Source organism: Scardinius erythrophthalmus, assembly GCF_964197995.2.
Source record: "Scardinius erythrophthalmus genome assembly, chromosome: 9".
NCBI lineage: Eukaryota > Metazoa > Chordata > Actinopteri > Cypriniformes > Leuciscidae > Scardinius > Scardinius erythrophthalmus.
This window is the reverse complement of record NC_138229.1, coordinates 48,174,685-48,191,326: the sequence shown is the minus strand read 5'-3', so window position 1 is coordinate 48,191,326 and position 16,642 is coordinate 48,174,685. Positions and strand designations below refer to the sequence as shown.

The window sequence follows — 16,642 nt, the reverse complement described above, 5'->3', positions numbered from 1 at the left end:
ACTACTCACTCTTCTCCGTCTCAACACTACTCACTCTTCTCCCTCTTCTCCATCTCAACACTACTCACTCTTCTCCGTCTCAACACTACTCACTCTTCTCCGTCTCAACACTACTCACTCTTCTCCGTCTCAACACTACTCACTCTTCTCCGTCTCAACACTACTCACTCTTCTCCATCTCAACACTACTCACTCTTCTCCGTCTCAATCTCAACACTACTCACTCTTCTCCGTCTCAACACTACTCACTCTTCTCCGTCTCAACACTACTCACTCTTCTCCGTCTCAACACTACTCACTCTTCTCCGTCTCAACACTACTCACTCTTCTCCGTCACTCTTCTCCGTCTCAACACTACTCACTCTTCTCCGTCTCAACACTACTCACTCTTCTCCGTCTCAACACTACTCACTCTTCTCCGTCTCAACACTACTCACTCTTCTCCGTCTCAACACTACTCACTCTTCTCCGTCTCAACACTACTCACTCTTCTCCGTCTCAACACTACTCACTCTTCTCCGTCACTCTTCTCCGTCTCAACACTACTCACTCTTCTCCGTCTCAACACTACTCACTCTTCTCCGTCTCAACACTACTCACTCTTCTTCGTCTCAACACTACTCACTCTTCTCCGTCTCAACACTACTCACTCTTCTCAACACTACTCACTCTTCTCAACACTACTCACTCTTCTCAACACTACTCACTCTTCTCAACACTACTCACTCTTCTCAACACTACTCACTCTTCTCAACACTACTCACTCTTCTCCGTCTCAACACTACTCACTCTTCTCCGTCTCAACACTACTCACTCTTCTCCATCTCAACACTACTCACTCTTCTCCGTCTCAACACTACTCACTCTTCTCCGTCTCAATCTCAACACTACTCACTCTTCTCCGTCTCAACACTACTCACTCTTCTCCGTCTCAACACTACTCACTCTTCTCCGTCTCAACACTACTCACTCTTCTCCGTCTCAACACTACTCACTCTTCTCCGTCTCAACACTACTCACTCTTCTCCGTCTCAACACTACTCACTCTTCTCCGTCTCAACACTCTACTCACTCTTCTCCGTCTCAACACTACTCACTCTTCTCCGTCTCAACACTACTCACTCTTCTTCGTCTCAACACTACTCACTCTTCTCAACACTACTCACTCTTCTCCATCTCAACACTACTCACTCTTCTCCATCTCAACACTACTCCCTCTTCTCCGTCTCAACACTACTCACTCTTCTCCGTCTCAACACTACTCACTCTTCTCCATCTCAACACTACTCACTCTTCTCCGTCTCAACACTACTCACTCTTCTCCGTCTCAACACTACTCACTCTTCTCCGTCTCAACACTACTCACTCTTCTCAACACTACTCACTCTTCTCCGTCTCAACACTACTCACTCTTCTCCGTCTCAACACTACTCACTCTTCTCCGTCTCAACACTACTCACTCTTCTCCGTCTCAACACTACTCACTCTTCTCCGTCTCAACACTACTCACTCTTCTCCGTCTCAACACTACTCACTCTTCTCCGTCTCAACACTACTCACTCTTCTCAACACTACTCACTCTTCTCAACACTACTCACTCTTCTCAACACTACTCACTCTCCTCAACACTACTCACTCTCCTCAACACTACTCACTCTCCTCAACACTACTCACTCTCCTCAACACTACTCACTCTCCTCAACACTACTCACTCTTCTCAACACTACTCACTCTTCTCCGTCTCAACACTACTCACTCTTCTCCGTCTCAACACTACTCACTCTTCTCCGTCTCAACACTACTCACTCTTCTCCGTCTCAACACTACTCACTCTTCTCCGTCTCAACACTACTCACTCTTCTCCGTCTCAACACTACTCACTCTTCTCCGTCTCAACACTACTCACTCTTCTCAACACTACTCACTCTTCTCAACACTACTCACTCTTCTCAACACTACTCACTCTTCTCCGTCTCAACACTACTCACTCTTCTCCGTCTCAACACTACTCACTCTTCTCCGTCTCAACACTACTCACTCTTCTCAACACTACTCACTCTTCTCCATCTCAACACTACTCACTCTTCTCCATCTCAACACTACTCACTCTTCTCCATCTCAACACTACTCACTCTTCTCCATCTCAACACTACTCACTCTTCTCCATCTCAACACTACTCACTCTTCTCCGTCTCAACACTACTCACTCTTCTCCGTCTCAACACTACTCACTCTTCTCCGTCTCAACACTACTCACTCTTCTCCGTCTCAACACTACTCACTCTTCTCAACACTACTCACTCTTCTCAACACTACTCACTCTTCTCAACACTACTCACTCTTCTCAACACTACTCACTCTTCTCCATCTCAACACTACTCACTCTTCTCCGTCTCAACACTACTCACTCTTCTCCGTCTCAACACTACTCACTCTTCTCAACACTACTCACTCTTCTCCATCTCAACACTACTCACTCTTCTCCGTCTCAACACTACTCACTCTTCTCCATCTCAACACTACTCACTCTTCTCCGTCTCAACACTACTCACTCTTCTCAACACTACTCACTCTTCTCCATCTCAACACTACTCACTCTTCTCAATAGGGGTGGGCGATATCTCGATATTTACGATATATCGAGATATTTTTTAAACGCGATATGGATTTTGACATATCGTATATATCGATATATTGTTTATATTTAATTCTGATTTCGCCAATTTGCTTGTTTGCCTTCTCTGTGCTGTGCTCGCCCCCGCCCTCGCGTGTTGTCTCATTCAAGTCCCCCGAGTCCGGTCAGGCACATCAATCTTTCCCCGCCCAGCGAGTGCTTGAAGTGCGTCAGAAACAGTGCGCGCGCGATCAGTTGTTGTTGGTATTTTTTTGTGTAGCGTCGCCTCTCGCCGCATTGCTTTTGTTTGAGGGCGCTTAACACTCACACTTAACATGCTCCCCTAGAAACGGGCCTGGCAGCTCGCGCCAGCTCTAGACACGTTGAAAGTTTCCTGATTGTGACGGATGGCCGAATTTACATGACACATTATAAATTAGCATTAGCCTAAGTTACCTATTCTGCTATATACAGTGCCGAAAAGAAGAGAAGAAGATAAAGGTGGATAAAGACAGAGGTAAAGTGATGTAATGAATGAACAGTTTATCTAATTGCATAGTAGTCAGATACTATAATTTAATGGCAGTTATTTTTACCTTAAACTTTATGCTAGCAGTTGTTCTGAGTTCCCCAGAGGCCCCAGACAGTGTTATTTTGTAACAATCATGTCAATTTTTAGATGCATTTTTATCACTTTTTTTTTTAATTAATGTTTTACTCTACAGTTGTGCAGTTTTTGGGGGATATATGGCATTTTTTTTTATTTATTTGCCAAAATTAGTAATGATATTTCTATACAGGTTTATTAAAAATAGTACAATATGTATTATTTCTTCCTTTATTTTACAGTTAAATTATTATTTTTGTATACAGGGATTTTTTTTTTTTTATGCTGCAGAAGCACTTTGTTCCTACATGAACAGCCTACCTATTTGCACTTCAATAAAAAAAGACTGTGGTATTTGGCATATTTGTTTTTGCAGTAGTTTTTGGGGGGTTATTTTTCCTGTAAAGATATCGAGATATATATCGTATATCGAGATATAGCAAAATATATCGAGATATATTTTTTGCTCCATATCGCCCAGCCCTACTTCTCAACACTACTCACTCTTCTCCGTCTCAACACTACTCACTCTTCTCTGTCTCAACACTACTCACTCTTCTCCGTCTCAACACTACTCACTCTTCTCCGTCTCAACACTACTCACTCTTCTCCGTCTCAACACTACTCACTCTTCTCAACACTACTCACTCTTCTCCGTCTCAACACTACTCACTCTTCTCAACACTACTCACTCTTCTCCGTCTCAACACTACTCACTCTTCTCAACACTACTCACTCTTCTCCGTCTCAACACTACTCACTCTTCTCCATCTCAACACTACTCACTCTTCTCCGTCTCAACACTACTCACTCTTCTCCATCTCAACACTACTCACTCTTCTCCATCTCAACACTACTCACTCTTCTCCATCTCAACACTACTCACTCTTCTCCGTCTCAACACTACTCACTCTTCTCCATCTCAACACTACTCACTCTTCTCCGTCTCAACACTACTCACTCTTCTCCGTCTCAACACTACTCACTCTTCTCCGTCTCAACACTACTCACTCTTCTCCATCTCAACACTACTCACTCTTCTCCGTCTCAACACTACTCACTCTTCTCCGTCTCAACACTACTCACTCTTCTCAACACTACTCACTCTTCTCCGTCTCAACACTACTCACTCTTCTCAACACTACTCACTCTTCTCCGTCTCAACACTACTCACTCTTCTCAACACTACTCACTCTTCTCCGTCTCAACACTACTCACTCTTCTCAACACTACTCACTCTTCTCCGTCTCAACACTACTCACTCTTCTCAACACTACTCACTCTTCTCCGTCTCAACACTACTCACTCTTCTCCATCTCAACACTACTCACTCTTCTCCGTCTCAACACTACTCACTCTTCTCCATCTCAACACTACTCACTCTTCTCCATCTCAACACTACTCACTCTTCTCCATCTCAACACTAATCACTCTTCTCCGTCTCAACACTACTCACTCTTCTCCATCTCAACACTACTCACTCTTCTCCGTCTCAACATTACTCACTCTTCTTAACACTACTCACTCTTCTCCATCTCAACACTACTCACTCTTCTCCGTCTCAACACTACTCACTCTTCTCCGTCTCAACACTACTCACTCTTCTCCGTCTCAACACTACTCACTCTTCTCCGTCTCAACACTACTCACTCTTCTCCGTCTCAACACTACTCACTCTTCTCCGTCTCAACACTACTCACTCTTCTCCGTCTCAACACTACTCACTCTTCTCCGTCTCAACACTACTCACTCTTCTCCGTCTCAACACTACTCACTCTTCTCCGTCTCAACACTACTCACTCTTCTCCGTCTCAACACTACTCACTCTTCTCCGTCTCAACACTACTCACTCTTCTCCATCTCAACACTACTCACTCTTCTCCGTCTCAACACTACTCACTCTTCTCAACACTACTCACTCTTCTCCGTCTCAACACTACTCACTCTTCTCAACACTACTCTCTTCTCCGTCTCAACACTACTCACTCTTCTCAACACTACTCACTCTTCTCCGTCTCAACACTACTCACTCTTCTCCATCTCAACACTACTCACTCTTCTCCGTCTCAACACTACTCACTCTTCTCCATCTCAACACTACTCACTCTTCTCCATCTCAACACTACTCACTCTTCTCCATCTCAACACTACTCACTCTTCTCCGTCTCAACACTACTCACTCTTCTCCATCTCAACACTACTCCCTCTTCTCCGTCTCAACATTACTCACTCTTCTTAACACTACTCACTCTTCTCCATCTCAACACTACTCACTCTTCTCCGTCTCAACACTACTCACTCTTCTCCGTCTCAACACTACTCACTCTTCTCCGTCTCAACACTACTCACTCTTCTCCGTCTCAACACTACTCACTCTTCTCAACACTACTCACTCTTCTCCATCTCAACACTACTCACTCTTCTCCGTCTCAACACTACTCACTCTTCTCCGTCTCAACACTACTCACTCTTCTCCGTCTCAACACTACTCACTCTTCTCCGTCTCAACACTACTCACTCTTCTCCCTCTTCTCCATCTCAACACTACTCACTCTTCTCCCTCTTCTCCATCTCAACACTACTCACTCTTCTCCGTCTCAACACTACTCACTCTTCTCCGTCTCAACACTACTCACTCTTCTCAACACTACTCACTCTTCTCCATCTCAACACTACTCACTCTTCTCCATCTCAACACTACTCACTCTTCTCCGTCTCAACACTACTCACTCTTCTCAACACTACTCACTCTTCTCCATCTCAACACTACTCACTCTTCTCCATCTCAACACTACTCACTCTTCTCCGTCTCAACACTACTCACTCTTCTCAACACTACTCACTCTTCTCAACACTACTCACTCTTTTCAACACTACTCACTCTTCTCAACACTACTCACTCTTCTCCGTCTCAACACTACTCACTCTTCTCCATCTCAACACTACTCACTCTTCTCCGTCTCAACATTACTCACTCTTCTTAACACTACTCACTCTTCTCCATCTCAACACTACTCACTCTTCTCCGTCTCAACACTACTCACTCTTCTCCGTCTCAACACTACTCACTCTTCTCCGTCTCAACACTACTCACTCTTCTCCGTCTCAACACTACTCACTCTTCTCAACACTACTCACTCTTCTCCGTCTCAACACTACTCACTCTTCTCCATCTCAACATTACTCACTCTTCTCCGTCTCAACACTACTCACTCTTCTCCGTCTCAACACTACTCACTCTTCTCCGTCTCAACACTACTCACTCTTCTCCATCTCAACACTACTCACTCTTCTCCATCTCAACATTACTCACTCTTCTCCATCTCAACACTACTCACTCTTCTCCGTCTCAACACTACTCACTCTTCTCCATCTCAACATTACTCACTCTTCTCCATCTCAACACTACTCACTCTTCTCCGTCTCAACACTACTCACTCTTCTCCGTCTCAACACTACTCACTCTTCTCCGTCTCAACACTACTCACTCTTCTCCGTCTCAACACTACTCACTCTTCTCCCTCTTCTCCATCTCAACACTACTCACTCTTCTCCCTCTTCTCCATCTCAACACTACTCACTCTTCTCCGTCTCAACACTACTCACTCTTCTCCGTCTCAACACTACTCACTCTTCTCCATCTCAACACTACTCACTCTTCTCCATCTCAACACTACTCACTCTTCTCCATCTCAACACTACTCACTCTTCTCCGTCTCAACACTACTCACTCTTCTCAACACTACTCACTCTTCTCAACACTACTCACTCTTCTCAACACTACTCACTCTTCTCAACACTACTCACTCTTCTCCATCTCAACACTACTCACTCTTCTCCGTCTCCATCATGATCTTGGTCCACTCGTCGAAGGTGGGGATCTCCTGGTCTCGGCTGGGCAGCGACGGGTCCGAGTCTGAGGAGCCCTGAAATCAGATCCAGATGATCAGCACTAGAGAAAAGTGCACTATACTACAGTACACTACAGTACAGTACACTACAGTACAGTACACTACAGTACACTACACTACAGTACACTACACTACAGTACACTACACTACAGTACACAACAGTACACTACACAACACTACAGTACACTACACTACACTACACTACAGTACACTACACACTACACTACACTACAGTACAGTACAGTACTGTACACTACACTACACTACACTACTGTACACTACAGTACACTACACTACAGTACACTACACTACTACAGTACACTACAGTACACTACACTACAGTACACTACACTACACTACACTACAGTACACTACACTACAGTACACTACACTACACTACAGTACACTACACTACAGTACATTACACTACACTACACTACACTACAGTACACTACAGTACACTACACTACACTACACTACAGTACACTACACTACACTACACTGCACTACAGTACACTACACTACACTACACAACACTACAGTACACTACAGTACACTACAGTACACTACAGTACACTACAGTACAGTACACTACACAACACTACAGTACACTACAGTACAGTACACTACAGTACTGTACACTACACTACAGTACACTACACTACAGTACACTACACTACAGTACACTACAGTACACTACAGTACATTACACTACACTACACTACAGTACACTACAGTACACTACACTACATTACACTACACTACACTACAGTACACTACACTACAGTACACTACAGTACACTACAGTACACTACACTACAGTACACTACAGTACACTACAGTACACTACACTACAGTACACTACAGTACACTACAGTACACTACACTACAGTACACTACAGTACACTACAGTACACTACACTACACTACACTACAGTACACTACACTACACTACACTACACTACAGTACACTACAGTACACTACACTACAGTACACTACAGTACACTACAGTACACTACAGTACACTACACTACACTACAGTACACTACAGTACAGTACACTACAGTACACTACACTACAGTACACTACACTACACTACACTACACTACACTACACTACAGTACACTACAGTACATTACACTACACTACACTACAGTACACTACAGTACACTACACTACATTACACTACACTACACTACAGTACACTACACTACAGTACACTACAGTACACTACAGTACACTACACTACAGTACACTACAGTACACTACACTACAGTACACTACAGTACACTACACTACACTACACTACAGTACACTACACTACAGTACACTACAGTACACTACACTACAGTACACTACAGTACACTACAGTACACTACAGTACACTACACTACACTACACTACACTACAGTACACTACAGTACACTACAGTACACTACAGTACACTACACTACAGTACACTACAGTACACTACAGTACACTACACTACAGTACACTACAGTACACTACACTACACTACACTACAGTACACTACAGTACACTACAGTACACTACACTACAGTACACTACAGTACACTACAGTAGTCTTGACTGCATATCTTTACAGTTTGGGATGTTGGATTACATGTTTTATAAGGACGGCACAGAGTGTGATGCTGTATCAGGAGATGTAACACTGAAAGTCCGCAGAGCTTCTGCATGAGTGTGTCTGTGGCTTTAAGGAAGCGTCACCTGTTCTTTCCGGATGAGGGAGGCGTTGCTCCGTTTCCCAGTTTGGTCTTTGGTGGGTTTCCTCGTCTCACGGACACTGGCGTTATCTTGAACCGCTGGAAAACTTCCATGACAGACAGACACAGATGAGGAACACATAAGACGACTTCACACACAGGGCCTCAGACTGAGCAGAGGTCCACCTGTGTCAGATGTGCTGATCTCAGTGAGGGGTGAGGGGTGAGGGGTCTGTCTCAGTACCTGGGCAGCGTGGAGTCGAACGGCAGGTGTTCTGCAGCATCACACGCAGCTGGAGACGCGTCTGCGGACAGGCTCTCAGCAGAGCAGGGGTCTGAGGCGCCACAATCCCTGAGGGAAACAGCACACTACCTCAGTTCAAACTCAGCCCAGAGACTGTAGATGCTCTGCGCTTCTGAAGCCTAGCGAGTAAAGGCCTGAGCGTCACTGACCGGCAGGAGAAGCACTCGGAGGATCCAGACACACCGACGGGATCCGGGACCCGTGAGGAAGAGGAAGACTCCAGTGACTCGACTTCATTACTGTCAATCACCAGCTGCCAACAACACACACACACACATCTGTAAGGCACTGCGGATAAGAGCCAAAGCTGAATGAACAGATACAAGTGTACATGACGAGGAGAATCATCAGCTCTCAACAGGAACACACAGACACACACACATGACCTCAGACACGAACACGTATCATAAACACACACACATGACCTCAGACACGAACACGTATCATAAACACACACACACATGACCTCAGACACGAACACGTATCATAAACACACACACACATGACCTCAGACATGAACACGTATCATAAACACACACACACATGACCTCAGACACGAACACGTATCATAAACACACACACACACATGACCTCAGACACGAACACGTATCATAAACACACACACACATGACCTCAGACACGAACACGTATCATAAACACACACACACATGACCTCAGACACGAACACGTATCATAAACACACACACACATGACCTCAGACATGAACACGTATCATAAACACACACACACATGACCTCAGACACGAACACGTATCATAAACACACACACACATGACCTCAGACACGAACACGTATCATAAACACACACACACATGACCTCAGACATGAACACGTATCATAAACACACACACACATGACCTCAGACACGAACACGTATCATAAACACACACACATGACCTCAGACATGAACACGTATCATAAACACACACACACATGACCTCAGACATGAACACGTATCATAAACACACACACACACATGACCTCAGACACGAACACGTATCATAAACACACACACACATGACCTCAGACACGAACACGTATCATAAACACACACACACATGACCTCAGACATGAACACGTATCATAAACACACACACATGACCTCAGACACGAACACGTATCATAAACACACACACACATGACCTCAGACACGAACACGTATCATAAACACACACACATGACCTCAGACACGAACACGTATCATAAACACACACACACGACCTCAGACACGAACACGTATCATAAACACACACACATGACCTCAGACACGAACACGTATCATAAACACACACACATGACCTCAGACACAAACACGTATCATAAACACACACACATGACCTCAGACACGAACACGTATCATAAACACACACACACGACCTCAGACACGAACACGTATCATAAACACACACACGACCTCAGACACGAACACGTATCATAAACACACACACATGACCTCAGACACGAACACGTATCATAAACACACACACACATGACCTCAGACACGAACACGTATCATAAACACACACACATGACCTCAGACATGAACACGTATCATAAACACACACACACATGACCTCAGACACGAACACGTATCATAAACACACACACATGACCTCAGACATGAACACGTATCATAAACACACACACACATGACCTCAGACACGAACACGTATCATAAACACACACACATGACCTCAGACACGAACACGTATCATAAACACACACACACATGACCTCAGACACGAACACGTATCATAAACACACACACACATGACCTCAGACACGAACACGTATCATAAACACACACACACATGACCTCAGACATGAACACGTATCATAAACACACACACACATGACCTCAGACACGAACACGTATCATAAACACACACACATGACCTCAGACACGAACACGTATCATAAACACACACACACATGACCTCAGACACGAACACGTATCATAAACACACACACACATGACCTCAGACACAAACACGTATCATAAACACACACACACATGACCTCAGACACGAACACGTATCATAAACACACACACACACGACCTCAGACACGAACACGTATCATAAACACACACACACATGACCTCAGACACGAACACGTATCATAAACACACACACACATGACCTCAGACACGAACACGTATCATAAACACACACACACACGACCTCAGACACGAACACGTATCATAAACACACACACACATGACCTCAGACACGAACACGTATCATAAACACACACACATGACCTCAGACACGAACACGTATCATAAACACACACACACATGACCTCAGACATGAACACGTATCATAAACACACACACACATGACCTCAGACATGAACACGTATCATAAACACACACACACGACCTCAGACACGAACACGTATCATAAACACACACACACACACATGACCTCAGACATGAACACGTATCATAAACACACACACACATGACCTCAGACACGAACACGTATCATAAACACACACACATGACCTCAGACACGAACACGTATCATAAACACACACACACATGACCTCAGACACGAACACGTATCATAAACACACACACACATGACCTCAGACACAAACACGTATCATAAACACACACACACATGACCTCAGACACGAACACGTATCATAAACACACACGACCTCAGACACGAACACGTATCATAAACACACACACACATGACCTCAGACACGAACACGTATCATAAACACACACACACATGACCTCAGACATGAACACGTATCATAAACACACACACACATGACCTCAGACACGAACACGTATCATAAACACACACACATGACTTCAGACACGAACACGTATCATAAACACACACACATGACCTCAGACACGAACACGTATCATAAACACACCAGGGCTCCAGACTGCGACCAAATGGTCGCATTTTGCGACCAAAATTTGAGAATGTGCGACTGAATTTTACATCCAGTCGCACATGTGCGACCAGTAATTATTATTTTTTTTACGTTAAACGTGGAAGGGGCGCGTCAAAGAATCCGGAATGTGTAGCCAGTGTTGCCAACTATTTTCAAAGGAAAGTAGCTAACGCCTCCCCTAAAAGTAGCTAAATGTCGCTAGATGACGTAATACGTCAATTAGCATATTTATGACGTCATCGAGGCGTACTTGCGTTCTGCCTGCCTAATGTTTTTTCTCATTAAAATCATGCTCACATACTGTATTTTAATATAATATAATATAATATAATATAATATAATATAATATAATATAATATAGGCTATAGCCGAATGTCCAATAAAGCTGTTTTCATTTACTTTTTTTTTTTTTTTTGTCAGACAATAGAACAAGTAGCTATTGAATGACTGTTTTTTTTTATATGTGTAAAATTATCTGAATTGAGAGAGTTCGGGAACTGGGTGAACTAAAGCACTGTGATAGTGAGTAATACAAGTAATAAGCACAAGAAAAGAAAGGAAAATAAAATGGTCAAACTAAATTCTTTAACTATAAAACAAAAGATAAGTGATAAGTCCGTCCGTGGAAACAACACTGCTCATTCACGTCTGTTAGCTGCCGTTCTGCAGCTGCAGCCCTCAGCCATTCACAGAACAGGGAAGACGCAGAGAGAGGTGTGTGGCGGCAAGGAGAAAGCAAATCTCGTGCTCGCAGGACTCATGCTGGCAACATTTGGAGGTTACTGAGGTTTGTTCAAAAAGTAGCTAGATTAGTCGCTAGTCGCTTTTTTGAAAAATTGTCGCTGACGGGGTCTGAAAAGTCGCTAAAAATAGCGACAAAGGCGCTAAGTTGGCAACACTGTGTGTAGCAGGCCAATGAGTGTGAGAAGAATAGGGAATGGCCACTGTAACTGGCTAATGTGTGGAGGGGGAGGGTCCTAGAGATAAGCGAGCGCGCGTAAGTTAAACGTCTGTGGGAAGGAGACGGAGACAAATATCAATGTCACGGACAGACCTATTTTTTTACAGTCTATGGGACAGACACAGTCGGTCGGATGATGATAAAGGCCTGAACCCACTATTTTCGGGAAGACTGGCTACGAAAATTCAGCTGGTTGAGGTACTGTAAGTAAGGTGACGAACTCCATGAGCTGCGAATGTTGCAGTCGCTACCCCAGAACTGCGGGGAAATAGAAGTTTGCAGGCACTTCGCAGTTTAAACACAAAACGCATCTCAGCCTCAAGCAGAGTATTCCGTGACATGTTATTAAATAAAATGAAAAAAACTGCGCTGCGCTGCGCTACTCATTTCTACTTCATAGACCGTTTAATAGTTCGAACCAATAATAGACAGCGCAGAGCTTCTCTCGCCAGTCGCGGGCCGATCGCGATCACGCGAAACAGTTACATCGTGGAGATCCAGTGAAGAAATCCATTGAGTTCGCGACAGAATTAATAACATTGCTGCGAGATCCAGTGAGAAACATTCAGATTTGACGCAGAATTCTCTGTTATAAACCATATATCAGATCAAACAGCGCTGACGTGGAAACCAGGAGAAACATGTGCCATGAACGAACAAGTTATAGAAGGCTTTAGGTCCACAGATCAGCAACATTCATCTTGGATTTAATGTAGTAACACCACTTACTGTAACTATGGTATATCGTGGTTATAACAGTAGCCTACACATCTTTTTCCAGCACTTCAAAACTATAATATCATATTTAAATGTTATTTTTAATGTGTTGACCAAAACATTTTTTGTTCATCCTTTAAAGATTGTCCCTATTTATAAAACTAAAAGTTTCAAGAAGTAGGAAAACTCACACTTATTTAAAAAAAGAAAAGAAAAAAATATTAAATTACTATTGTAAACATAGCTGCAGAGGACGCTTATTGGCTATTTTCACTCCCTAATATCTATTTTGTCACTCATTTTGCTTTTGAATTATTAAGACATTATGAATGATAATAATTAAAGTTAACTTTATCTATACACCTCAAATTAAGCTCAGTGCTTTGTCATCCCACAGTGCTACCAAATACTTTCTGTAGAACTTAGTGCCGCTGCCCTCAAATGTTAGTCTGGAGCCTGTGATCTTAAAATAAAACTGCACCATACTTTCTGTACGTTAAGGCTATTTATTATCAAAGCATTTGTCAGTAATACAGTTATTTTGGGGGAAAATGTGAATAATTGCATTGTAAGATGATTTAAGGTGCGCCCCTAAATTTTCTGCTTGTGCTCCTAAAATTTTAAGTCAGGGGCTACAGCGCTCCTAATAAAAAAAGTTAGTCTGGAGCCCTGCACACACACACACACATGACCTCAGACACAAACACGTATCATAAACACACACACACACACACATGACCTCAGACATGAACACGTATCATAAACACACACACACATGACCTCAGACACGAACACGTATCATAAACACACACACATGACCTCAGACACGAACACGTATCATAAACACACACACATGACCTCAGACACGAACACGTATCATAAACACACACACACATGACCTCAGACACGAACACGTATCATAAACACACACACACATGACCTCAGACACAAACACGTATCATAAACACACACACACACATGACCTCAGACATGAACACGTATCATAAACACACACACACACACATGACCTCAGACACGAACACGTATCATAAACACACACACACATGACCTCAGACACGAACACGTATCATAAACACACACACACATGACCTCAGACATGAACACGTATCATAAACACACACACACACATGACCTCAGACATGAACACGTATCATAAACACACACACATGACCTCAGACACGAACACGTATCATAAACACACACACATGACCTCAGACACGAACACGTATCATAAACACACACACATGACCTCAGACACGAACACGTATCATAAACACACACACACATGACCTCAGACACGAACACGTATCATAAACACACACACACATGACCTCAGACACGAACACGTATCATAAACACACACACACACATGACCTCAGACACGAACACGTATCATAAACACACACACACATGACCTCAGACATGAACACGTATCATAAACACACACACACATGACCTCAGACACGAACACGTATCATAAACACACACACACGACCTCAGACATGAACACGTATCATAAACACACACACATGACCTCAGACACGAACACGTATCATAAACACACACACACACACATGACCTCAGACATGAACACGTATCATAAACACACACACATGACCTCAGACACGAACACGTATCATAAACACACACACATGACTTCAGACACGAACACGTATCATAAACACACACACATGACCTCAGACATGGATCTCTGGTGTGTTTCAGACCTGTTCATCGGTGTGTGTGTCATGATGCGGAGCGCCCAGGGTCTGCTCTGAACATCGGCCGTGTGGAACAGCAATCCTGCACAGAGAAACGGGGTCGGACTTCACACTTGGAACACAACTTGGTTAGACATGTTATAGCAATTTTAGAGTCCAAAGTACTTTGTATATATCTATTTGATTTAGAGTAAACTTTAACATCTGTAAGTACACACTGATGTTTTGAAGCAGCTTTGACTCCAGCAGTGATCTGTGAGAACACAGACTGACCTCTGACCTCAGGTCTCTCTCTGTCAGTCAATCTAAAGTTCATCATGAGTCACAATCACACAAATCAACATTTAAACCTCCACTGATCTGACACATTCATCTGCCATGAGTCATGACATTTACACTGAGCTCCGAGGTATTGAAAATAATACCATGGTAAAGGTCTAGAACAGCCCATGGTTTGCTATGGTGTTTCTGTTGGTTATTATCACACACACACACACACACACACACACACACACACAGATGAGTAGAGACAGTGAGAGTCCCTCACCAGTAAGAGAGTGAGCAGAGCAGCAGTAGCTCGATCTTCATCATCCACCGGCGCCACTAACACACATTATCGCGTCTTCCGTGGGTCTGACACGCGCGACTCCAGCGGGGGTGTGGGTGGGTGTGTGTGTGGGTGTGTGTGTGTGTGTTTCGGTGACGTGTGAGAGACCGATGAACTTTACTCTTTCGCCGCTTCACACACACGCGTCAGGCAGGAGGCGTTACACAGAGACTTTAATACTCTTTAAAAGCACAATCATTTGAATGTATTCTCTGCAAGGATTGTCCCCTGAAACACAAACGCGTTTCTTCCTCTATAAAGAGTTTAAACTTTAAAGAGAGATGATCCATCAATCACATCCCAAAGCAACATGTGTCACGTGACCGAGCGGTCCACTAGTGTGGGAAATAACCTACAGCTTCATAACGACACTCGCAAACTTGAACTCATAGTCAGAACTCAGAACATAAGGTAACCTGAGGCTGTATAAATATTACTTCGATCCCGCAAGAACTGGCCCGCCCATTTTAGATGCTCTTTCACGCTTCCTGTTTACCTTCTTCTTCTTC

At 43.6% G+C, this 16,642-nt stretch overlaps 1 protein-coding gene across 1 annotated transcript in view; it reads right to left on the bottom strand.

Annotated features, from left to right (window-relative positions):
* LOC308695673 (SUN domain-containing ossification factor) overlaps nucleotides 1–16,642 on the bottom strand; it is a 29,115-nt gene extending 12,473 nt beyond the window's left edge. Inside the window, exons 1-6 of the mRNA XM_081373851.1 lie at nucleotides 16,074–16,642; nucleotides 15,533–15,608; nucleotides 9,314–9,417; nucleotides 9,105–9,212; nucleotides 8,865–8,967; nucleotides 7,054–7,147 (exon numbers count right to left, since the gene is read on the bottom strand). Coding sequence (XP_081229977.1) covers nucleotides 7,054–7,147; nucleotides 8,865–8,967; nucleotides 9,105–9,212; nucleotides 9,314–9,417; nucleotides 15,533–15,608; nucleotides 16,074–16,117 — 529 coding nt within the window. The 5' untranslated portion in view covers nucleotides 16,118–16,642. The remainder of the gene's footprint in view (nucleotides 1–7,053; nucleotides 7,148–8,864; nucleotides 8,968–9,104; nucleotides 9,213–9,313; nucleotides 9,418–15,532; nucleotides 15,609–16,073) is intronic.